General features: G+C 39.8%; 1 protein-coding gene across 3 annotated transcripts in view; it reads left to right on the forward strand.

The window, feature by feature from the left end:
* The first annotated feature begins 5,394 nt into the window (after positions 1–5,394).
* The window catches only part of TOLLIP (toll interacting protein), a 30,788-nt gene continuing 10,096 nt past the window's right edge, over positions 5,395–26,086 (forward strand). The window contains exons 1-5 of one of the 3 annotated variants that reach the window (XM_054825947.1): positions 5,395–5,563; positions 16,242–16,391; positions 20,251–20,433; positions 21,370–21,522; positions 22,845–22,935. In XM_054825947.1, coding sequence (XP_054681922.1) covers positions 5,531–5,563; positions 16,242–16,391; positions 20,251–20,433; positions 21,370–21,522; positions 22,845–22,935 — 610 coding nt within the window. In that variant the 5' untranslated portion in view covers positions 5,395–5,530. Of the gene's footprint in view, positions 5,577–16,241; positions 16,392–20,250; positions 20,434–21,369; positions 21,523–22,844; positions 22,936–26,086 lie in introns of all 3 variants that reach the window. The other 2 variants (XM_054825948.1, XM_054825949.1) reach the window with 2 other exon arrangements.

A 26,086-nucleotide genomic window follows, 5' to 3' on the forward strand; every position in this document is an offset into this window, starting at 1 on the left:
TAAGTTTAGACTCTCTGAACTTCAGAGAAAAGAAAACTAAGAGGTAAAACAATAGCCGTTTTCAAATACATCAAATGTAATTTCAGTGAGAGAAACAAGATGTTTTCTGTGTCTATTATGGACAGGACAGAGACATTTTGCTCTCATAACTGCTCATCTATTTTGAAGTGCGGTCTGAAAATCGACATGTTACCCAAATAACACTAAATACAGTCTTTGCACTGCTACAATTTTCCTGATGCATTAAAAATACACTTAAGAAATACAATTTGGGAAAAGCATGGTGGAACTGGAGAAAAGGGAAAAAATCTTCCTATGATTGTAGATTGCTCTCCTCCTTTGAAGCAGCTGCTGTCTGAAATTGTTTTCAAAGAATGTTCTCCTCACCTCGGTGCTGAATGAGCTTACAGAAAAACCTGGCACAAGCTTGATTTGAAATGAAATAACTCCCATTTTGGAGTGGACTGTGTTATGAAGATGTAGTTAGAAAATAAATAATGATTCAGCTCTAACTTTCAATTTTGTCCTTATTAAGTTGCTCAACCAGGTGTTGAAGCCAATACAATTTGCTTTTCCTCTGTTGGAAAGCTATTTTGAGTGCAGCGTGACTGAAGACCAGCCACTTATTAGCTGCTCGGCAGTGCTCTCGGCTTTTCTGCTAGAATCCCCTGCAATTGCTCAAACAACACTTTTGCCAATAGTCATCTAGCTCAATCAGTAGCTGTAACGCTGAGGTACGGAATTATGTGGTGGTTGCAATGGTGGTAAGTTGCCTGCTGTTTAACATCTCTGTTTCATGGCCTGTGTCAGGAGGGATGCAATGCTGATTTTGAGCTTCCGTTTGTATTGTATTCTTTCTCTCTTCAGTGTATCCAAATGAATTCCCTTGTAGTTTCAGTGCAGTATGTACCCTGGCTGACATTCCTGGGTAATGCTGTTGTGTGCTGTTACAGAGCTGCCATGTTTCATGCTGGAGCTGTCTTTCCTTTGTGATGAGGGATGTAATCCTTCTGCATCCCAACTGGACTGCAAGGATTAATTAAAGCTTGCAGTGCACTGCGAGTACCTTGCATCCTATTGAAGTGGAAATTACTGTGTTACAGCCAGTCTGAATGCCATCTGGGATTTCCATGTTATCGTTCAGCTCTGTTGTACATCACGCAGCTTGAGCTGGTACCATGAACAAAAGATTAGCATTGCACCATGTTGTTGTGTGTCTGGTGCTGTGTCCAGCACCTATACAAGGCCACATACATCCTGAGGAGCTGTGCTCGGCACACTGGGATTCCAAGGGCTTTTCTGTAGCTTGAAGCCTGCAATGTCCATTTCCTTTTTCTGCACTTCCACTCTGGCATGGGCTGGATCCACAGAGCAGTGGACCCCTTTGGTCTTCTCCGCTGTCACCCTTGCCTGCTATGAACTTCAAGTCAGCTTTGGGAGACTGCACAAGAAATGACGGTGAACTGGGTTCTGCATTTTGCAAAAGATGGTTTTCCCCATGGAACAGAATTTACCTTTGTGTGGCATCTGAAGTCCTATGGGGACATGGCGAAAAGGGCTGATCTTGCCTGAGACCCAAGCCAGTGATGTAAGTGATTCACAGCCATTCCACAATATTCTTGTATGCTTGTAACACCTACAAAACTTAACCCAAAACCTGTTTTGCTAGTTCACTGTGAGATCCTTCTTCAATCTCTGCAGGGCCAGCTGAGTATCTCTGAACTAAACAGATCAAATTTATACACCAGCTTTAGCTCAGCTAAGAGGGCGTTTTAAAACACATTCCTGTGACTTCACTGTATGAGTAAGCCACAATAAACAAACAGGGTTTAAATGACTGTGGTAACTCTCCCAATATCATGACAGATAATCATTATTGACAGAAAAAAATGGCATAAAATGTAACCACCCAATTCACTTGTGAGCTTTCCCTGGGAAACAGATCAGCTAACAAACAGTTTGAAGTTCACTTCCTAACTGAAGGATTCTATTATTTGTCTTACCTAAATAAACTGGGAGGCCTGACCTTCCTAAAAGGACACTATTAAAGAGGTACAAATGTAGTCCTCTTACCACACTAATTACTGCTGTTTACATTTTTACAGATCTGACAGGTTTCAGTTTTAGAGTTGGACCCCAATGCTGAGTGCTAAATAAATATCTACCAAAAGTTAGACACTATCCCACTGAGCTTTGTGTTCCCTCACTCCCCTTATAGCATCAGACTCTCTTCAACCTTTGAGGTGTCCCTTCTGCTTTTGTGAACAAGCACAAAATTAATTTGGGCAGGACTTGTGCTGTAACTGTTCTTAAGTGAGGACAGCATCATGTGCATTACTCTCCTTCTCCCCATGAGACATTAGTTTCTGTTTTTATGAAGAAAAGCATAGGTGGTATCTGTACTTTCAGATTCTGGAGCCAGCAAAGGGAGCAATGCCTGTTTGATAATCTTCAATCAATCAACCACATTATGTGGACGTATATTTGTTTGTCTCCACACATCTCCAACCTCCTGTCCAATTTTAATCAATTTTTACTTATGTCTTCAGAGATGTCAAGCTTTTAGAAATTTCATAAAAATAGGCAACTGGTTACAGAAAATACACCGAATTAGTGACCCCATCAGGCAAAGGTTTCAGCAAAGGTAATGGTTACCATTGGCATTTGGCCTGGTATTGGGGAAGCAGCACAGAGAGCTCAGAAACATGTGTTGCCTCTTACCCAGCCAGTAGCTGGGAGCAAGGAGATAAGGTTATAAAAAAAGTGAGCAGAAAGGTCCAGGTGAAATTTCAAAGAATAGGGGGCTTATGACAAATCCGTAGGAAGCAGAGTTAAATAGAAAAATGTAAGAGATAAAACAGAGTGTCAAAGCAAAAGAAAGGCTGGAGAGGAGATGCAAAAGGGGTAGAAGTGTTTAGGAAAGAACAGATGGGGCAATGGAAAAAAGGGGCAGATTTGGGTAGGGGAAATTCTGGGAGGGACAGATGAAGAACTGGGAGGAACAGAGAAGAGACTGGGAATCAGAATGAAAGAATGATACAGGAGAAACTGACATCTAAATTTTTATTACAAGATAAATGCAATTTATTGTCATTATAGCTTCTTTAATTGCCTTTCAGCCTTTTTTTAATGATGCCCATATGTTGCTAATAACAGGGGTTTATGACTTTTGTTCTCTCACCTTTCCCATGGCTTACATTCCCACTTTAATTACCACATTGACATCAGATGCCTCGCCTAATGTTTTTGCACCAGTGCTCCCTATTTGTGGTGATATTGCACTTGGGGAAACAAAACCACCTGTCTCTCCTGGTCGAAGGCTACTTGCTGTTCTTGTGGATGTCCACCAGATGGCAAAGCCGGTATTTTTGTGGAGTTTCCAGGCGACCTTCAGATACTGATTTATCCTAAGGAGAGTGGGGGCTTGCTTAACAACAGATCCTTTACTGCATAGATTAAAAATAAGTGATTAGATTCTGTGTGGATTTCCTAGGAATAATAATAAAACACAAAAATAAAAGATGCGGTTAGAAAATGGTGGTGCTGTCAGGAAGGCACAATGTTCACACTGCATGCGTATCTCCGTATGAGGAAAACAAATCTCAAGAATCTGAGTTAATATTACTACTTTGTTCTGTTGATATAAACTTTATAGAAACAGTAATGTTTTCTCATCTCTGTTGTCTTTGGAGTTGTTGTGACTAGACCACATCTTAGAATGACATCTACGGTGAGTAAAACTGTAATTGCCCATGACTTACCTGAAACTAATTTCCTAGCTTGTGTGGCTATACACATAAGAATAGCAATGAGGCTTGTTAATACTCTTTTCCCTCCAACCTCCCCTCATGATGTCAAGATTGTAATTATGGAGATAGCACTGATCTTCTTCCGTTACTGTTAGGGGTTTACTTACTGTTTTAACCATGGTGGCTCAAGAAACTTCTATGATTTAATCATTGAAATTCCATTGTACAAATATACAGTACAAAGAAATGGAGTTTCCTAAAAGAGGCTACATCTTTTTAGCATTTATTATAATGTAACTGTATCAGTACACAAGCTTTGTACAGACAGGGCGCATATCTGACGTTGTAAGAGCTGAATGTTCTTAATCACTGAGCTTAATTTTACATTGCATTGCCCCTTCATATAGTGCACCATCTCTGCTGCAAGGCCTATACAAGAGGCAATGAAAAAAATCTAGTCCCTTTAGCTTCCTCCAAGAAATTTAACCCTTTCTCCCTGCAAACTCCCCCCCCCGACGTCAAGAGACTGTTTTAGATACTTTAAGGAAAAGAGAAGCGGGTGAATTTACCCTCCCTTTCAAAGAAAAATCCATGCCTTTTGGGGTTTAGTTTCTTTTCTAATGGTAGGAACAAGGGAAGGATGATTTGCTTCTTTAATGGTTTTGTAGGTTGACCTGAATTCTGCTTCCAGCAGAGGAACCATATTCAGGGGTAAGAGAGAACGTTACAGCCTTTCTCTTCAGCTGGCTGGTTGACTTTCAGCTGGCATCAACTGTATTCATTCAATGGCTCCCAATCAGTTACATCCTGTAGTACTCATTTTTCAGAGTATCAAGACACAAGTAAAAAGATGAGGCCATTCCCACTCCATGATGCTAGGGTAGCGTGGAAAAAAAAGCTGGTGCTATATCTGGAGCATTCCTAATTGCACTGTTCTATTTCCAGCTGCCAAAATCTGCACTAGAATTTTAATTAAGGGCTAAATTCATGCAGCACATCCTAACAACAGGAAGGAGTTATGTTATTTAAATAGGCTTTGAAATGATCAGATTTTATCTCCCAAAGCAGCACTCAGATGAATATTAAAGCTGCTTTTGTTCTTTTGGAAAGGGCTGCTATTCCTCAGCAAGCTGAAGGAGGTCACAATCTCTGCTTTGGAAAACCACTAACACCGGGCCAGTTGTCCAGAGAACAAGTCGGGCAAGGCAAAAAGTCGTTTCCTTACACACCTCGCACCTACTGGCAGAAAGCCCACGCAAAACCCCTGCCCGCTTCGTCTCCGGGTGGGAGGGGGCAGTTTACCTCAGGCCGGCGGAGGAAACCGCCTCCCGCCCCAAGATGTCGGCCCCGAGCTCTCGTACCCGCCCCGGCTCCTCCCTAGCGCCGCGGCGCCCCCTAGCGACTGCGGCACTCCCCGCAGCGCTCCGCTCCGTTGCGGCGGCCGCAAAGCAGAAGAGCGCATGCTCCAGAGTGGCTCCGGTCTTCCATCTCCCTCCCCTCCCGGTAGGTCGATAGGCGCATGCGCAAGGAGGGGTCGCTGCGTTTCCTTCCTCCTTCCTTTGGCGCATGCGCACGGCGCGGCTTTGGAAACCGCCAGAAGGGGCGGGGGAGGAATGCGTTGCTGCAGGCACGTCTGACGCTAGGGGGCGGGGCCGGGGTCAGCTGACTCGGGAGCTTCTTGCTGAGTGACGGTTAGCGGTGGCCGTTGGAGCAGTAACGGTAGCGACGGCGGCGGTGGTCTGGAGGGGCGGAAGGAAGGGTCTCGGCCCCGGGGAGGTGCTATGGCGACCACCGTCACTACTCAGCGGGGTCCGGTGAGTGCTGCCGGTGAGGATCAGCCGCAGGGGCCTCTGAAGGTTGTCTCCTGTTAATTCTTGCGACTGCCCCGCGTTGGGCTGGTGAGGCCTAGCTTGGACCCTTCTGGGCTTCGGCTTCTGTCTCTCTTTCCCTCGGCTCGGCTCGGCTCTTAAGTGGGCCTCCGTGGAAGGGTGACTCACCGTTCTTGTCTCCCTCCCTTCCCCCGCTCGCGGCCCGTGGCAGAGAGGAGAGAAAAGACCTCTCTTCTTCTCCAGACTACCGTGATACGGGGAGAGGGGGCGGGGGGAAGGAAAGTCTGCCTTTTCTCATGATTCTCCGCCTTGTGAAGAGGCTTTGGGAAACGGGAGGGGAAACTCCCCCCTATCTGCGTGTAGGGCTTGAAGAGGCTATTCTGCCCGTTCTTTGTCTAAGGGCCTTCCAAAGGAGGGAAAGGTTTTAACTAAACCAAAGTTAAACCTCTTTCGCTTTGAAGCAGAGTAGAGCTTTCTGTTTTCATGGTTGGGCAGGGCACATTCAGGTAGCTGTCTCTGAAATTGCCACCTGAAAGCTGGAACGTGAGACATGCTGAAAGATGCATTCAGTAGTAGTATGTACGCATTTGTGTTGGGGAGGAGGAACTGAGCAGTCCTAAAACCAATTTAACGGTCTTCTGGGAGTTAGTGTTGATAGCTTATTGGGAACGTGTTACTGTCTAGTTTTGCCCTGGAATATCTTGTCCCACACTGGGGTGTTCTACTGTGTCATGTATAACTCTGTGGTATAACATCAGGTCTTGATTGATGCGCTGTTACTGTCTGTTCCTCCTGTCTGGAAAGATCTGGTAGTAATTGACAGTATGATGTTCCTCTGCAGTTGAAGTAAGATTTTCTTAAACAATCAATTTAAACAGCTGTATTTTATTTCCTTGAAACAGGTACTTTTTTGTGTGTCTGTGCAGCCTTGATGAAAGACCAGAGGAGTGAATTATTAAACTGCTAATCTTGAAAAACTGCATCGCTGTCTGTTGTTATCTCATGACAGTAATAATATATGATCATCAATTTAATTCCTTAAAATTACTTATTTGTCTGGTCTTCCAGAATAGATTCCTTCTACAACAGATTGTGATGATGGTTCTGTTGTTGGAATAAAAGTTTTAAGTGGAGAATTAAGGTAAAAAAGTTAATTACATTTTTTGTTGTCTCTTGGTGGTATCATGAGATGACGACTGCTGTTGTGTTTGATCTCTGGTGAATTAGGTAGTTGTTATCCCCAAAGGCTTGGTGTTTGAGAGTTGATGGTGTGATTGCACCCAGATAGAATTCTGTCAATATGTAACAGATTTTACTGAAAATAATGTAAATAACTGAAAAATATAGTCACAGTTTGTTTAAAAGTAACTTCACTTCTAGTTATCCTTTAGTTTATGTTTGGAGAAGGTGGGGAAGGTTGAGGGGATTGATGTGGGAGTAGGAATAGAAGGAAATGGTAACGAACTAAGTGGTTTGGCTGAAGCTGAACAGTAGGCCTGATTGTAGTCCTGATTTGTGGAGAGAAGAAATTGTGTAGATATTTCTATCTCTGAAATGGAGTGGCATTTCTTTTTGAGAGAAGTTTTACTTGTCTGTGGTGCTAAACACCTTGTTGGTATTGAGTGCAGTACTTTCAATATCTGCTTGTTTTAGTTTGGTGAAATCCTCTTCCTGGGTTGAGATAATACTTTAGAGAGAACTTTCTTGGACATGTCTATAATCCTGCGGATGTTTGAATAACATAACTGCCTGGTCTTTCTTAAATGTTTTAAAGGAACTGCATCTCAACGCTTAGAATGTTATTCTTCTAGATTCTTATTCTTCTAGATACCTTATTTTAGAATTACCTAGATACTCCTGTATAATCTCTTGGCAATCTTTTGTTACTTAAAATTGATTTAAGCCTGACAAATGGAAAGGTGTATGATGATTTATCTTGTACAACTTTGATTTTCTGTTTTTTTTTTTTCTTGAATGTTCCTAACTTTGTTGTGCATGCTTTTCTTCCTTCTCTTAACCACTTCAGAGATTTGAATGTTTTCATATGAATGAATAAATTATGGAATATTAAGCTGCTGTTAACAGGTGAGGATGTTGATACAGTACATGCCAGCCTTTCTTAATTCTCTCTAGAGCGGAAGATAGAATTCTACTTGTTTCTATATATACAACTGCATTACAAATGAATAGCCACTAAATGGTGCTAAAGGATTGGGAAATATTTTCTCTTTAGTGCTGCAGAGAACAGTTCTGTCTCTCTCTGAACAGGCAAGAAACTTTTCAAGGTTGTTTCATACAGGTAAGAGAATAAAATATGCTACTGTACTCTTGCCAGTCTTATTCTTACACCTGTGCTTTCTAGTTTGTGATGTTGCTTATTTTGTAATTAAAATTTCTGATTGCTGTTTAGTTTTTCAGGTGAAACAGAACTGGAATTCATCCTGTCTGTTACTGGCAAATATTCTGCTAGCATATAGATTTCTCTGGCTGTTTTCAGCATGTTATGGAATTAGTGTGTTTTTGTATTTTGTGATCTTTTGAGACCAAACCGCTTTTGAAATCTAAATTATAGCTGAATATATAAGGACTGCTAAATGATACTTTTTCCAAGTGAGAGATATTAATAAACAGTTTGATCAGGCTTCAGGTTTAGTCTGAGACACCAAAACCTTACATTTGTGATTCCTTAGCTAGCCAAGCATACCCAAAATTAATCTCCGTGTTTATTCACCATGCTGGCAAATATGTCAGGTCCTCCAAAACTAGTTCAACTACCAAGCTAGGACTACTTAGATTTCTGCTCATAATTTCCCTAGTAATTGCTACTCTGATGACTGAAAATCTTCTAATGGGCAGGCTATATTTATGATTACTTCTCTTTTCTTGTCCTAATACTGTCATTTAACTACGTAAGTCTTGTCTCTGATTTTACTTGGAAGTTTTTTCTTGAGATTCTTCAAAGCTTTGATATCTTTTTCTGAACAAATGTGACAAAGAAGCAATGTCCACTATCGATATATGTTATGTTGTCACACAAGCAATTTTGAATACAAAGTCCCATCACCAAAATAATTGCATTGATAATTCTGGGCATAATTGAATGTTTTATTAGCTATTTTGTTTCTTATTACAATGTGGATATATGTAGTATTAAAATCCTGGTCTGCAAGTGGACATTTCATAAAGACACATTGTTGCAATCAATTTGGGTTTCAGAAGTTGTTTAAAAAGTTGTGGGTGTAAGATGTCATTGTTTCTAAGCAAAATGTGAATTAATTTTTAAGTGCTGTGATCTGATGTCTGGAGCATGTTTCTTTGACAGAAAATGTTGAGGGCAGCATTAGTAATACTTTGAAGTTCTTGCTCTCTAACAGGTAAGAGAAGTGCCTTAAGGCACTAAGTAACTTATTTTCTGTTGCGTCCAATGGCATTTTCTTTTAACCAAGACTTGAAGGAAAAAAAGATCTGTATTGGTATGTCTAGTGGTAGAGTAGAAAAACAATCAGAAGTCTGTTCCTGAAATTGATGGCAATTATCCTTCTCCTTAATGCTAATCCCAATGTGAATTCATGGGTTTCCTTATTTTGAGCTGTTTATATGGCTTTTCCCAATGTTATTTCTCTGTTACGTTGAGTGCAGACCAAATCCCTGTAGCTCAGATATGCTATAAATGCTTCTTGAATTTGACATGCCTATGGACATTCATTCTATCCTTAATTTTTAACTCATGTTTGTATACAATAGTTCTTGCCATAATTAGCAGGAGTTCAAATTATTGTTTTAGTGAAGAAGGGAATCTTTTTTGATTGTAATCAAATGGTTCATATTAAGGTGGTGACTAGAATCATAAAGCCTTTACAGGTAGACATATGGAGGCAATAGAATTGACAAAGTAGATGGGAAATTTCTGGTAACAGGAAAAAGTCATAAGAATGAGTGAAGAAATGTCTGGTACCTTGCAGTCCATGACACTTTTTTTGGTGACATTTTAAAAAAACAATACAAAAAACCCCCCAAAACAGAAAACCAAACAGCAAAAATATGTAAATGTAATAAACTTAATAATTGTTATACTTTTCTTTGTCCATTTCTAAATTGAAATTCTGAAGTAGAGCCTTTGACTACAATTCTACAGGAGTTTAGCTGGGGATGTGTCATGCTATAATGTGAGTTCTATAGAATCATAGAACAGGTCAGGTTAGAAGGGATGTCAGGAAGCCATGTAGTCCAATCTTTTGCTGAAAACATGGCCAATTTTTAATTCAGACCAGGTTGCTCAGTACTTTGTCCAGCAGGATCTTCAAAACCTCTAAGGTGAGAGGTTTTGCAATCTTCCTGGGCAACTTATTCCTATCTGTGGTTGTCCCTATGGTGATATTCCCCCTCCCCCCCCCGCCCATCTCATGTCAAACCTCCCCTGTTTCAGTTCCACAATTGACGTCTCCTTTCTTCTTGCCTTGGCTCTCAGAAGAGAACCTGTCTCTCTTTTCGTAATGATCTCCTCATAGATACTGGAAAGCTGCTACAAGGTGCATCATAACTTCAGCTCTAAACAAATCTTCAGCCTGTCCTCACGAGTCTTGTCTTACAGCCTTTTTCATGGGCCATCTTGATGGATTTTTGCTGGGCTCACTGAAGTTTATCATTTTTCATGTACTGTTGGGCCCCAAACTGGGTGCAATATTCCAGATGTCTAGTAAGTGCCGAGTAAAGGGAAACAATTGCTTTCCTCAGCCTTCTGGCTAGGCTTTTGTTGATACAGTGTAGTATGCTGTTAGGCTTCATTGTTTCAAGAGTGCTCTGCTCATTCAGGTTTAGTTTGCTCTCCACCAGGACCTGCATGTTTTTCTTTGTAGAGCTGCAGCCCTGCCAGTTGTTCTCTGGTCTGTACTAGTGCCAGGGATTTTTCTGTCCAAAGTACAGGACTTTGCACTTGTTGAATTTCGTTAGATTCCTGCCAGTGAATTCTTCTGTGTCTCTGGTTGTTGGTCTCGTCATTCCCCCCTCCCTCCCCCAAATTTGGTCTCATTCTCAAAACTGATAAGGATACATTCTCTCTTCACCTCTGGTTATTGATAAGGAAAAATATTAGACACATAAGTTAGTCTCAGCTCAGACCTCTGAGGAACTTTGCTTTTAACCAATCTCCAGTGTCATTAGCCACTGAACTTCAACTTCTGAGCTCAGTGACCCAGTTTTTCATCCATCTGGTGGTCCATTTGGATTGTAATGACCCAGTTTTAATACTTAACTGCTCTCTCCTTATTCACAGATTTTAAGAAATTTATTGTAGAAGGCAGTTGGTCTCATTAGCCCTTTTTTTTTCTTTTAAAGCCTTGGTAAAGATTGGCTAACCCTATTCCCATTTTTTTTTCTCCTTCATATGCCTAGAAATGGCTTCCAGAAGGACTTGGTCTATTAATTTCTTAGCAACCAAAGTGAAGGTGACCTGCCTGTGGTTCCTCAGATCATCCTTCTTGCCCTTTTGAAAGCTGGGTGTGAGATTTGCCTTTCTCCACTTATAGGGAACTTCCTCTAATTTACATGACCTTTCAAAGGTGATAGAGTGTAGCCTTGGAAAAACATCAACTAGCTCTTTCAGGACCTCTGGATGCATCCTATCTGGTCCCGATTTTTTCTTTAGCATGCAAAACATAGAATGATAGTTCAAAATTCTCTCTCACTCACTTTTTCTTTCTTAAAAACAGTAAAACCATTTAAAGGAGAATGGTTAGAACTTTTTTCAGTAGCTAGCTGTTTAAAGCTCTTTATCATGAAACCTAGTATCAGAGTTTCTTGGTAACTGCTAGCGTGGAAACCTTAGTTAGGGTTCTGTGTTGGGTTTGCGTGGCAGGGTTTTGGTGGCGGGGGGGCTACAGGGGTGGCTTCTGTGAGAAGCTGCTAGAAGCTCCCCCTGTGTCTGATAGAGCCAATGCCAGCCGGCTCTAAGACGGGCCCGCCGCTGGCCAAGGCCAAGCCAATCAGCGCCTCTGTGATAACATATTTAAGAAGAAGAAAAACACTTAGAGAGAGCGAGCTTTTGCAGCCGGAGAGAGGAGTGAGAAGATGTAAGGAACTCTGCAGACACCAAGGTCAGTGCAGATGGAGGGGGAGGAGGAGCTCCAGGCGCCGGAGCAGAGATCCCCCTGCAGCCCGTGGTGAAGACCATGGTGAGGCAGGCTGTCCCCCTGCAGCCCATGGAGGAAGGATGAGGGGGTGTAGAGATTCCACCTGCAGCCCGTCGAGGACCCCACGTTCGGAGCAGGTGGAGGCACCTGAAGGAGGCTGTGGCCCATGGGAAGCCCATGCTGGAGCAAGTTCCTGGCCGGACCGGTGGACCCGTGAAGAGGGGAGCCCACGCCAGGGCAGGTTTGCTGGCAGGACTTGTGACCCCGTGGGGGACCCCACGCTGGAGCAGTTTGCTCCTGAAGGTCTGCACCCCGTGAGAGGGACTCCATGCTGGAGCAGGGGAACGATGAGAGGAGTCCTCCCCCTGAGGATGAAGAAGCGGCAGAAATACCGTGAGATGAACTGACCGTAACCCCCGTTCCCCGTCCCCCTGTGCCGCTGAGGGGGGGAAGGTTGAAGCCGGGAGTGAAGTTGAGCCCGGGGAAGATGGGAGGGGTGGGGGGAAGTGTTTTAAGAGTGGATTTTATTTTCTCATTCCTCTACTCTGTTTTGCCTAGTAATAAATTAGATGAATTCCCTCTCTAAGTTCAGTCTGTTTTGCTCGTGATGATAATTAGTGAGTGATCTCTCCCTGTCCTTATCTCGACCCACAAGCATTTCGTTATGCCTTTTCTCCCCTGTTTAGTGAATGAGGGGAGTGAGAGAGCGGCTCTGGTGGGCACCTGGCCCCCAGCCAGGGTCAACCCACCACAGGTTCCCTGAATGTCTCAGCATATGGTTCTGTAAGCCAGGGCATTTGTGGTTGTCCTTGGCTCTGCGTTCCCTTTCCCTCCCTTATGTAGGTACCAGTATTCACGTGATCAGGTAGTGAGGTAAAGGTCCTGACGACTTCCCTTCCTTTTCCCTTTACCTCCAACTGTTGTTTCATTTTCTTCTCGTGAGCCCTCTGCACTAGCATACTTTACAATTGCCTTGGCACCATTTAATGTTGCACAAGAAGTGAGGGTGAAAAGAAACAGGAAGGGTGAGACTGAGACAGCCTGGTCCTAAATTAGCTTGAATAGCTGTAGAACATCACACCTCCTTGAATTTGAAGAAATTGAGATGTAATTTTTATACCTGCAGCATTTCATTTTGAAGTTCCTCAAAACTAGCTCTGAAGTGGTTTTAGCAGATAGGAAGGGCAGTATTATTCTGTTTCTAGACAAGCTGCATGTTTGCTATGCAATGATGTCAAAGTTTATTAGGAAGTAATTACAAGGCAGGCTTATTTTTTATGAATGCTTGCTCAACATTTGTCTTCTGAATTGTAGTTCTATCATTACACTGTCATATTGCTATCTTGCTTGAAAAGAGAGTTCTAGTAAAATTCAAATGTTAAATGGAATTAATTTTTTGCTCTACAGTTAATAGCAGAGGAGGTTTGAATTTCACATTCTTCCTTAAATGTTGTTCCAGTAGAGGGAAGTGCATTCATTTTAAAGTGGGTGTTGAGTAGGATCATTGATACAAGCTTGTCACTTACATTCTCCTTGCTTTAAAAACAAATTGTGGTTGAACCCTGGTTATGTAAGTTTATATTTTTGATTCAGGTTTGGAGGTGGCAGTTATGTGCCTGCTTTTAGGTGCTTTGAGGAAGACATAAATTAGCCTGTTTTCTTTACAGATAAAAAGACTGCACACTACTGATTTGTCTCCATCAATATGGAATTGAGTGATAATTAGCATAAGAACTTACTGAGTAGTGTATTTTCCTCAATAAGCATCTCTCCTAGATATTTTACTGAATATATCACCAGGACTTGTGTACCAGATCTCAGTCAGAGCTGAACATTTCAGATGAGAGCACATGCATCTCCTGTTCTCCACCCCTCCTTTTGGAGGGGTTTGGCACTTGGATCTTTTGAGAATTCAGTTACGCTAGCTGTTTTCATTTTCTGTATATGTCTGTTCTGCAACTCCAGGATAAGAATGTGGCTTTGTGTAAGATAACTGAATGACCTAAAATCAGCTTAGATGTTGTAAGAAAACTTTGGTCTCCCTTACAGATTTTGTTTGTCCCTTTTGGACCTCAATACAAAGACTATTTTATATATTTTATTTTGGAGCAGTATTTGGGTGACTTAAAATTTAGAAAGTGAAAGATAGCATTAGACTTCTTGTTGTGAATGAATTAACCTTTCCAATGTCCGTATTAAGATGGTGGAGACAAAATATGCTATCCTGTTTTCTAAGAAGTTGACAGAGGGAGCTTGCACGTATAGGAATGTAATTTCAGGGCTGCACCCACCACTTCTGATGATGGGAAATCTTTATGATATCTATTCTTAGAGATGCTAATAATACCAGATTTGACACTTCCCAGAGGTCAAGGGTTGGAGGGGACCTGCTGTGTGGTAAATGCCACTGCCTTGCTAATTCTGGTGCCATTTCAAATCTTTGCTAAATGGATTATGTTTTAAAATAAAACTAACTCCTTTTTTTATAACACGTATTCTAATGAGAGGGCTGTTACAAGACCCTGTCTAATTTCCAGCCTAACTGAAATAAATAAGCTTTCTTTTAATATTAACACTATCTTTTAGCTTAGTCTTCTCCCTCTTTGCCCCCATTTTCCCCCCACTTTTTAAAATTTAAGCTACTTAGGATCTTAATTGTAAAATTTTAAGATGCTTGTAAGCAAAACTGATTCCTTCTCCCTCTCTCCTAATAGCCTAGCGACGGGCATTCAGTACTTTCTCCTTAGCTTTTTTGATAAACTTCCTTTCTGATATGTAACACCTACTGTTGCCAGGATCCTGAGGCTTTCAGATAGCAATAGTCATACAAAATGTGATTTGGCAAGAGCTGCAATTTCTAGCTCCAAGATGCAATCTTGACATGCTGTCTACTCTTCCAAAGCTATGTCCTAGAGGCCTGTTCACTTCTTAAATTATGTTCTGTAGGCATGCATCTGCCAGATATACAATTGAGTAATCTTGCCTGGGATTGCAACATAAGAAATTGCACTGTCTTTTGTCTTGATTATATATTGTTCTGTATTAAACATGTAAGCAGTTCTATAGACAACAAAAATGAGTATAGCTTAATTATGAATATTCTGTGCCTCTTTATTTGCCTTTTTATTATAGTATACTTGTTATTTTAATGTGATGATCTCTCTAAATGTGTTATTGATAATTTTCACTGAGCATTTAAAACCTAGAAACAACCTGAGCTGTTGAATTGACAGTAATAGAATTAACAATTAATAGGTAGAAACTTTCCCTTCTTTTACCGTCAAGCTAACAGAAAATACATGGTGACTGCTGATTCATATTGGCACATGTGATGGAGTTCCTCTAGTATTTTTCTACTTTGAATTTTTCTTTATGGTTCTTTCTTGTCATAGACCACACTTTGAATTCTTCCATTTTTGTTTTGAGTATGATGGGATTTTGTCTCCAAATTGTCCCCAAGGTTAGTTGCAGGCTGGAACTGGTTTCAGCAGGGATAGAGTTAATTTTCTTCCTAGTAGCTGGTATAGTGCTGTGTTTTTGATTTAGGATGAGAGTAATGTTGATAACACATTGATGTTTTTAGTTGTTGCCAAACAGTCAAGGACTTCTCAGCTTCTCATACTGACCTGCCAAAGAGAAGGTGGGGGGTCCCCAAGAAGCTGGGAGGGGACACAGACAGAACAGATGACCCAAACTGGCCAAACGGACATGCCATATGACATCACGCTCAGTATATAACTGAGAGGTGGGCTGGGAGGCAGCTTGGCTCAAAATAGCTGAGCATTGGCTTTGGTTGGTGAGCAATTGTGCTGTGTATCACTTGTTTTGTATATGCTACTATTATTATTATTTATTGTCTTCTGTCCTATTAAATTGTCTTTATCTCAACCCACAAGTTTTTTCCCTTTTTTTCCTCTTCAATTCTCTCCCTTGTTCCACTGGGGGAGCAGGGAGGGAATGAACGAATGGCTGTGTGGTTGTTTTAGCTGCCTCCTGGGATATACTATGATGATTATGTGTAAGGATTCTTAGTTATGTTGAAGGATTTGGTTGTTAGGAAGCATTGTGTTTATGATCTGTCTTGATGGTGACTGTGAAAGTGACCCTTTCAAATGAAAGCAGTGTGCTATGTCTTGTCACAGGAATGATTGGATGTAACATGAGTGATGAATAAGTGAAAGAGCTGGGTGCCATCAGATGTCATATGTGAATGGGATGTAAAACTTGGTAGCTCTGACTTTTGTATGGACTACTTAAATGTTTAGGTGCAGAGCTGCCTTAGTTCTCTACATCCTAATTTTTTTCCAGAGGCTTAAGTTGGAAATCAGTGTTTTTGAAAGTAAATATGAGAACATTGTCTACATGACTTTGCGGTTTTGTCATTTAATTAGTTCTTTGTTCACGCTGTCAAAACTAAACTAAATTCTGCTAAATGTTTTTGCTAAGCTTTTGTTTGATTTATAGTCTTCTCTCTCTTTTTCATTATGAAGGTGGAAGACTTAAGTTTGAAGGGTTTTTTTCTTTTCTTTTTTAAGGTATTTGTTGGTGAGCTTCCTCAAGATTTTCTTCGCATTACCCCAACCCAGCAGCAACAGCAAATCCAGCTGGATGCCCAGGCAGCTCAGCAGCTACAGTATGGAGGACCAATGGGTACAGTAGGCAGACTCAGCATTACTGTAGTACAGGTATACATTGCACCATCTTTGTACAATTAAGTAATTGTAATTAATACAATTAATCTGTTTTGATCGGTGGCCACAAGAAGATCGTGTTGGAATCTGAGTTAGTAAAGTACTTGTATGTAAGGAGCGAGTAGTTTTTAATGTTTTTTTAGCTTCATGTTTCTGTCCAGTTTCATAGCTGCATGGTGCAGCAATTTCCTGTAAACCTTGCTATTATAGCACATAATCAAATAAACTTATGGGGTTTTTTTACAGTGAGCAGATTTCTCTGAAAACTTCTCTTAAGGCTTCCTGTAGAAACAGTTAATATTGGAATACATTAGTAATTTTGAGAATATTGTAGGGAACTGTAGTTGCCTTGTGTATTTTTCCATAAGTGACTGGTCTGTTTCATCCTCATTTCCTCCAATGCATTTGCTGTTTTTCCTAGTGCTGTCTGCTGCTTTTTTTATTAATCACAGGGGCATAGTCCTAGCTTTTTATTTTCTACTTCCTCTTTTCCCTTATTATCCTTTATCTCTTGGTGTTACTGTATTACTGCATTCATTATGCATAAGATTTCAGGTTTTAAAACTTGTCTGTCTTAACACAGTTCTCTTTATCCACATCAGCATACCAGGTGTCCTTCATATTCACTTAACACACCTCATCTATTTACAAGTGCTGTTTCCAAGTCATTCTCTAAAAACATACCAAAGAATTTGCCTCAAATTTAGCACCAGGCCTGGAATAGTACCCATATGGTTACAGCTCCCATGGTGAGGTCTTTATTGGGAAGTAAACCTATATGGGGTCTCTCAGGAAAAGAGGCACTGATCCTTCCTGTCTATGTCTTTCACTGGTCAGTTTGCTCCTTCACAGCCAATATTCTTCCTTCGAAAACTGGGGGTGATGCTTTTTCAAAGCTTATTACTTCTAAGGTCTAGACATTTGAACTAGTTCATTGCATTCAGTTGCAGCCCTCTTTCTAGTTCCGATGAGTTTCCTGATCTGTGTTCAGAGAGTGTAAGATCGGAAGCTTCTTCTGCAACTTTGAATGGCAGAAAAATGTTACCACCTTTAGAACATAATGGAAGAAGCTTTAGTATAATTTTTTTTTCCAGAGCTAGGAATAGATGATTCAGGTTAAGCCTCAGGCCTATAAGGAAACAAAACATTTATCAAACATGCCATATGTCTTTTAACTCTCTAGCAGTTTCTAGCAACTTGTATGCTACTCCATAGTTATTCATCTTTGGCTGTTTGCTTGGACAGCTTAGAGTGCTTTTTGTCACAGGATGTTGATCCAATCAGTATTGATGGTAGAAGTTCCTGGAGCAGATAAGGGGGCAGACAGTACAGTATTCAAGAAAGCGTTTTGCATCTTGCTTTGAGTGGCTATCTACAGAAGCATCCAGGTTCCTGTTTGAATGGGTGAACTGATGGAGTGGATACTGGTCCTTTATTAGGTTCAATCCTCATTTATTTTTAGGTGCTTGTGCAGACAAGAAAAATACATTTATCTTGCTTGAAGAATAAAACCTAATGGCTGTTCTTGAATGCCATGTCTGTAAGTAACCTCTTGTTATAGAATCACAGGATAGTTGAGGTTAGAGGGGACCTCTGGAGTTTTAGTCCAAACCTCATGTCATAGGTTTGTCCCTTAAAGATTAGAGAGGATGTTACATACAAGGAAAGGCTGATAGAGCTGGGGAACGGTCTTCGGGGGAATCTTATCAATGAGTGATCTCTGCTGTCAGATATTTATGAAGGTGACAACTAGGCTGTCTTCAGTGCTACCTAGAGGAAAGACAGGAGGCTCGATGAGCACAAATTGAAATACAGCAAACTATTTAAATATATGAAAACCTTTTTTACTATGAGAGCTGACAAACTTCAGGTTGCCCAAAGCGATTGTGGAGCTTCCATCCATGGAGACACTCAGAACGTGCCTGAGCATTTGACCCTGCTTTGAGTGGGGAGCTTGGATTATGCAATCTCTAGAGGTCCCATCCAACCTCAGCCATCCTATGGTACTGTGAAACCCTTAATTGTGTGTAGTGGCCTTTTGCTGGACTCGTATGACCATGTCTTCTATTGGGTAGTCCAGAACTAAAGAAGAAAGTATTCCAGATATGGCCTCCCCAATGCTGAGTAGAAGGGATCCTCTTCCTTGACCAGCTAGCTGTGCTTTTCCTAATGCAGCCCTGGATGCTGTCTGTCATCTTTGCCGCAAGGGTGCATTGCTGGCTTATCTCCAACTTCGTGTCCACCAAGACCCCCAGGGGCCCATGGCCTATAGTTGTGCATGTGGTTATTCCTCCTCAGGGGCAGAACGTTGCATTTTCATGTGTTGAATTTTGAGATTTCTGTCTGTGTACTTCTCTAGCCTGTCAAGGTCCTTCTGAATGGCAGTACAACCTTGTGGTGTCCCAAGAGATAGCGTTCTGTACCTGTCTGGGAGTTTATGCAAGAATGCTGTGGGAATCTTGGCTGCTGATTGAGGCATGTGACGTTTTGGATAGCAGACTTACCACAGCATAGTTAACCTGTGGAACGTGAAAAGCTTGTTGAAGTCTTCTGTGTTTAAATATGTGTTGATGAAGTATATAGAGCAGCATGCCTTAATTCTGTTACTAATAAACTGGTGGAAGATCAGAAACTGGTTTTGGGAAGGTAATTTACTACTGTTTGTTTTTCTTGCAGATATATAGGAAAGGTGGCGAGTTTGTCTAAGCACCATTGATTGTGTTTTCTTAAAGTATTAGACAGACAATTTACATGCTCTTTTTTCTTTTGGTGAAGTTTTATGATAAACTACTTTGTCTCAGGACTTCAGAGTCTAGAGAGTGCCTAATTTAGGTGCCAGCTTACCTGCTTTAATTGTTGAGCCCACATTTACAAGAAACCATTCAAGACCTTTCTCACCAGCTCTAATATATGAATTACTGAACCAGCATGTGCCTTGGAGAAAAGGGCTTTCCAGGCCAGAGCTGCAGCAGCCATTGTGGCTAAATCTTATGCAAGTCTCAACTGTTCCAGTTCTTTAAATGTCCTGTAGATGGGAGGTGTCCTAGGCACCATATTTTGTCACTTGTCTTACTATTAAAAGAACTATAGGCTGCTTAGTACACATCAGAGAAACAGCATGTCCAAAAAGTCTGATTTCTACTTTGGCATAGCTATGCAACAGTACTCAGTGTTGTGTTTGGGACTGTCATCAACTTGTTTTGTTCTATTCCTCAGCAAAAAGTATGTTGGATATCTTCTGATTCTATAGAGCATCTGTTTTTATAATAATGTAGAACTTAAGATGACCACTGAATTAAATAATATCAAATGCACACACTGAATTAAGTTTTTTTAATCACTTTGAAAAGTATGATCTACTAGTTTTTACCTCAATTGAACTGCTTTTGCAGTTTGTGTTTTTGTATTGCACGATGCTTTTGAAGCTACTGGATTTCTGTATTTCATCCCTTAAAAGTGCTTTGGTGAAAAAGGATGGGCTACCTATCACATTAAGTTTATGATTGCATATTGGAGAGCAGATACCAAGGCAAAAATTGAACTCGTTACTATTTTCTTGTAATCATGTCTCTTTGGGTTTGGTATGAAGTAAATTTAGTGATAATGAAGATGTTTTTCTACAACAGATGGGATAAAAAGAGATTCCAAGGTCTCCCAGACATTTAATGGTGTCATGGGCTTATGTTCTCATCTGCTGTTTTTGATTGTTTGTTTTTTTTTTTTCCCTTCCTATGTGCCTTATAATTGAATCTAGTCCTTTGTTCAGTATTTGATTCTCTTTGGGAACTAATAGTAATTCACTTCTCAAGTTAATGTAAATATTATACACTTACAGACTTTCTTTTCTTTCCAGGCAAAATTGGCGAAGAACTATGGAATGACCCGCATGGATCCATATTGTCGAATACGTCTGGGATATGCTGTGTATGAAACTCCAACAGCACATAATGGAGCCAAGAACCCCCGCTGGAACAAAGTTATTCAGTGCACTGTTCCCCCGGGTGTGGACTCTTTTTATCTAGAGATATTTGATGAGGTCAGAACTGCTATATGATTCCCCCCACCTTCTGTTTGAACTGAAGTTTGGATGAAATCTTGCAAAAAAGGATTGACTTACCAAAGGCTGTTTCTTAGCTGCACAATCTGGGAGATGATGAAACTTTTCAGAATCCCAAGAGCAGCAATGCATAAGGCTTCACTCTTTCCCAAGAATGTCAGAGTTGTTACTTTTCCTTTGGTAGCTGATAAGGGGCATTAGCAGGGTTCCCTGCAAAGGAAGAGAAGCAAAAATGTCTGAGTGGTGTTTAAGCTCCTCTTTGCTATCAGAATACCCTGCAGCCTTATGTCCTGTATTGTCCCTGTTTGTATAACACTGTTTTACTCAGAAATTCTTCTGAGTGTTATTCTAACCCAGGAGGAGCTTGGAAGCTTTCCCAAGCTCAGAAATGCTGAGAATAAAACAGTCAGATATAGACTGTGTGTAGTCACTAGGATTTATTAGCAGAAACTAAGAGGCTACAACTGAGGTTAAAGTCCCTTGTTTGCCCCCCCCCCCCCCCTTTTTTTTTTTCTTTCTGCCTCTCTTACTGTGTGTGGTAAAACTTCATGCTGCAGCAGCTGTGTGGTCATCGTATAAGTGAGGCTTTTGGATGCTATTTTGTGGGCTTAGTTGATTGGTTGAAGTGTCTGTTTCTAGAAGTGTTCTGCTTCAGGTTTTTGATTTCTTATTATTAAATATCTGCAATCAGTCTATATTCCCACTTAAAGCATCATTCATCCTTGTTGGAAAGGAGATGGCTAAAATATTTACCAACAATTTAGTAGTTTCAAAAGGAATAACTTAAAAATAAAATTGGCAAAATGAAATAGTATAAAACTGAAGGAAGTGTTAGTCAAGAATAATTTTAAGTTTGGGTTTTTTTTGTTTTAGCGGACAATTAACTTGATAAAATATTTTTAAATTATATTCCAGCGGGCCTTTTCAATGGATGACCGCATCGCTTGGACACACATTACAATTCCTGAGTCTCTGAAACAAGGAAATGTGGAGGATGAATGGTATAGCCTGAGTGGAAGGCAGGGTGATGACAAGGAAGGAATGATTAATCTGGTTATGTCGTACACGGTAAGCCAAGTTTGGGGTGGGAAAAGGAAGGGAGAAAAGCTTCTTGGGTAGTGGGAGGGAGACGTTTTAGATTAAAGTAGAAGTATTTCCATTGCACCTTACTGGGAGTTTGTATGTGTCAGTATTTAAAATAATTATACTTAACTTCAGGAATAGCAGTCAAAAATGTTAGGTAAGGCAGTAAATACTTTTTGGTGAGGTGGTAAATGTGTATTTATCTGGTTTTGCAATTAAAAAATTCAACTTATTCTTGTGCTAATAAAAGTATAAAAAAGAAATCTTCAGTCAAATGGTCCATTGTTATTTCTAATTTAAAAATTTGAAAAAGCTTCATGGGATCTTACAATTATTTTTTCCCCTAAATCTTTAGAATTTCATGTCAATTTAAAAGCAAAAATAATGGAAACTCTGCCTTAGGTCTTGCTTGGATAGTTTGAATGCTCTTTGTGATAACTTTGTTTTTTAACTTCCATTCTTGTTCATTTGGTGCTCCTGGTTGTGAACTGCTGACTTACACTGGTCCATTTAGCAACTCATGGAATATTTACTCATCTGTCACCTTTGTCTTAAGTAGCTGTTGGATAGCAATATTCAGCCTTGAATGCTTCCTGTTGCGCTTGTACATCATCAAAAGTTCCAAGTTTTTGTTGAGTGCGCAACTGGGAAAAGATGTTCCCTGCTGTTTGAAATTCACATTCTGATCCACATCTGAACCCCTAGGAGAAATGAGTTTGTAATTAACCTTTAAAACTGTCTCCCCGTGAATGTACTGTACATAGAATCTGACCTTTTAATATTTTCCAGGATCCACAGGAATTGCGGTAGTAAAAGGGAATGAAGTTAAATCGCTATTTTGTTTAAAGTGCTGGTTTACCTCAAAAATAATTGATTTGAACTAAAATTTGCTTCTAGGAGCAGTATATTGCTTTTAATAAAATTCAAGTTTGCTCTAAGATTTAATTTACGATGAATATCTTGCATATTAATTTCAGAATAATAAGGCATGAAAGCTGATTCAATCCATATTTTAAAATAATTTGCTTCAGTGACAAAATTAATCAAACTGTTCCAAAAGGCTAGTTGACATGATGTGTTTATATTGATTTTCAGGCACATTAATTGCCTTTTAAAAGGATGGTAGTTCAGTTAATTTGCCAGAGGTTTTGTTTAATATACATTAGCACTTATATAGTCATATTGAACATGGATTTGCAATGTGAAAATTTATTTGCAAATACTGTTTTAATTGTTACTTGTTTAGGGATTTTCTTCTGTTTCTTGAGTAGTTCTAATCTGTTCTAATCCATGCTTTTTGTGTCAAGTCTTTGCCGGCTGCCATGATGATGCAGCCCCAGCCAGTGGTCCTGATGCCCACTGTATATCAGCAAGGAGTTGGATATGTGCCTATAGCAGGTATGTTTTCTGTCCTTGAAGACTCTTAAAACTTTCAGATGAAGGGTTTTGCAGAAATAATTACCAAATTTCTCCTGTTTTTTGGATGGAAGCTGTAAATGACTTTGTCCTTAACCACTTTTCCCATGATAGATTTTTGGGAGGAGAAGAGTGAGCGAATTAAGTGTAGGTCTGCTTTCAGACCCCCTGTGTGGGTTTGATTAAATGGATTAAAATGACTATCAAGTTGGAACAAGTAGCTTGAAGGCTTCTCTTTTTGAATTTTAGACTTACACTTAGTTATTCAGTAACCTGATGTAACTAGCAGACTGCAGTCTAATGTGTACTTATTTAAATGGTGGCAATCCACGTGTGAAACTGTTCAGACTGTTCAGTGCACCAAATGACTTGTGCTGTCAGAACTGCAACCTAAGTAGACCGTAAAGAGGTTGACTCTTCTGTGGTCTTTGAAGATGCTTTGTTGGAAACTTGCTATGCAGCACGTGAACTGTGTAGCACAGTGAATGAAAAATGTGAGGGAGCTCCGAGACAGTTATGTAAATACATCAAGAAGAGCTAAAGCATGTATTGTCAGTTCTCTTGGCCTGTGTAACGCAAGTTTTGGACTGGTATAGAAAGATGTGTTAACTTAGGTATTATAATTTTTCTGTCAAAGATGAAAAAATTAAAGTATGTAAATGAGCTTGAGTTTGCCCTACTTAGATAACTGATAAGTAAAGTTCAGTTGGGTTTTTTCGTGTGTTTCACTTACAGCTCTTAAAAGCTCCAGTTTGTTGTATGAACACATTCAGTAATATGTGTACTTTCTAGGGAAAGTAAGGTATAAATTTACGTATTTTGAATTTCTTTGCATACAAGTGTATGAATGAGTGATAGAGTGCGTGAGACATAATTGCAGTACTAAGGACTGACAAAACAGATTTATTTATTTTTTTTAAAGACTCAATTCCTGATTGAATTTAAAATTTCATTCTCTGTAAAAACAAACCTCCTCAACAGAAGACAGGATATGTAACTTAAAGAATCATACCTCCTGTTTCATTTTTATAGAGTTCAGTTAGAGCGAAACATGGAAAAGTTTGGTTACATACTTGATTCCCAGACAAAAACATGCCATTTGCTTCATTTAAAGTGCTTTTATCTCTATAGCTTAATTCTCAGGATTTAAGTCTTGCTTGCTTTGCCAATGAACTAGTTTCAACTTGTGTGTGCATCCTGAAGTGTGATTCCATTGTGGTAAGCCAGACTTCTGTGTAGCTTTTCTGTATTTGAATTAGATGCCATATCTTTTTCGCTTGTAGGTTTATCATATCCCTATGTACTGAAGCAGTTAGTGAACCTCATACATAGTTACCTTGTGTATGGTTAAAAGAAAAACAATACCTGGGGTAGTACATAGCAATGTAGTAGAAGGTGCTATAGAATTTCTCGAACAGATCAAAATGAGAATATTCATATTGCAAAATTACTGCGCTAGCCAGAGTACAAATGTAGAAATGAGAAGAGGCTAGTTTCAGGTATAATTGAAACTAGATATAGAACTGAACAGATAAAACTGATACTAGACCTTCAAAGTTGAAAAACAAGTACAGTGGTGTTTATCTTTTGTGTTCTGTAGATTTTGTATTTATCTTGAGAATATTTTTCAGTAGTACTTATTAAATCTACTAGGGCAAGTGAAGAAATAACTAATATTTAGCAAATGATAGTAATGCCTTCTGTTTTAGCATATAAGAATTTGCCTTTATGTAACAATTTTATTGATCTGTATGTTGGAGCATTGCCCTTCTGCAAAGATCCAGTGTGTTTGTTTTAATTGTTGCTATGATAATGTTCTGTATTAAAAATTCTTCCTGATTCTATGACTCGTATTTTTAAAACATTGCAAAGTCCCACCCCTCAATTCAAACTTTTGTTCTGGGAAAGCTTGAATGTATTTCCTTGACTTTATTAATGTCAAACTTCTTACAAGACACCTTTAACTTATTTTTTATATTTTTGATATTTTTTTAACATTACTGTGCTTTGTGTTTGCTGTTCTAGAATTTCTGTGGGCACCATCAAAATTTCTCAAAACACTGAGTTTTATAGCTTTTGCCTATTCACTAATCAATGACCCACTCACAATAATTAGATGGATGGTTAGGTTTTGACTTTGAAACTGACTTGACTTCAGAATACTTTTACTGTTTCATACATTTAATTGCGTGGCTTAATAAAAGTAATTTCAAATTATAAAAGGAAACAATAGTGCATCTTGGAAGACATGGAGTATTGTCAGAATGTTTCCTCTATATTGAACTAGATGCACCTCCTGGATTCTGTAAACTCATTCAGAAACGTGCATGCAAACTACTGTCCTTCCCTGCCTAGCTGAATTGATTGTATCTTCTGGGGAAACTCTGGTACACTTTCTTTGGAATACAGTACAGGGTTTCCTCTCTTCTTGAGGCTGCTTCATGAAGGGCAATGATAGGACATCAGTATGCTCCACAGGAATATGTCTACCTTCTTCCTGTCTTCTTAGATCAATTTTTTTACTTATCCAGTTAAATGAGCATAGTCAACAAGCAAATTTTGTTTCCTTCAGAAGGGTGGAAGAGCAGCATTGAATAGTTTATTACATCTGAAATAGAAGAGATTCTGCTGCTGAGTAAAACTGTTAGAAAACTGTAAAACTGTCTTATCTGTGATGGAAATACAGTGGGTGAACTAAAATGCTTATCCATACAGTTTAACAGTTATTCGTTAACTGTCCAAAATAGTTGTGCTTTAAAGAGAGATTCTGTTAAGTCAAATTTAGCTGTGTCACAAAGGCCAAACTGTTTTTTCTGTAACAGAAAATTTCTGTTCAAAACTTCGTATACATAACTAACCTTCTAATTAAGGTTGAAGCAACTAATTCCTCTCACACTTACTCTGTTGTACAAGCTGAGGTAAATAGCAGTAGCAAGCAGTTAGTCACTGTGGTAGGCAAACGAAGCTTGAAATCCTAACACAAGTAAGCCCTTTTCCCCACATTTGATGGTGATGTTACAGAGCAGAAATGGCCTTAGAATATTCTTACACCATGTTAATTAATTTCAGAAGTTTTTAAAACTTCTGACAATAGTGCTAGTTGCTACAAACTGTAGTTGCCATAGATGATATA

Source organism: Grus americana, chromosome 5 (genome assembly GCF_028858705.1).
Source record: "Grus americana isolate bGruAme1 chromosome 5, bGruAme1.mat, whole genome shotgun sequence".
NCBI lineage: Eukaryota > Metazoa > Chordata > Aves > Gruiformes > Gruidae > Grus > Grus americana.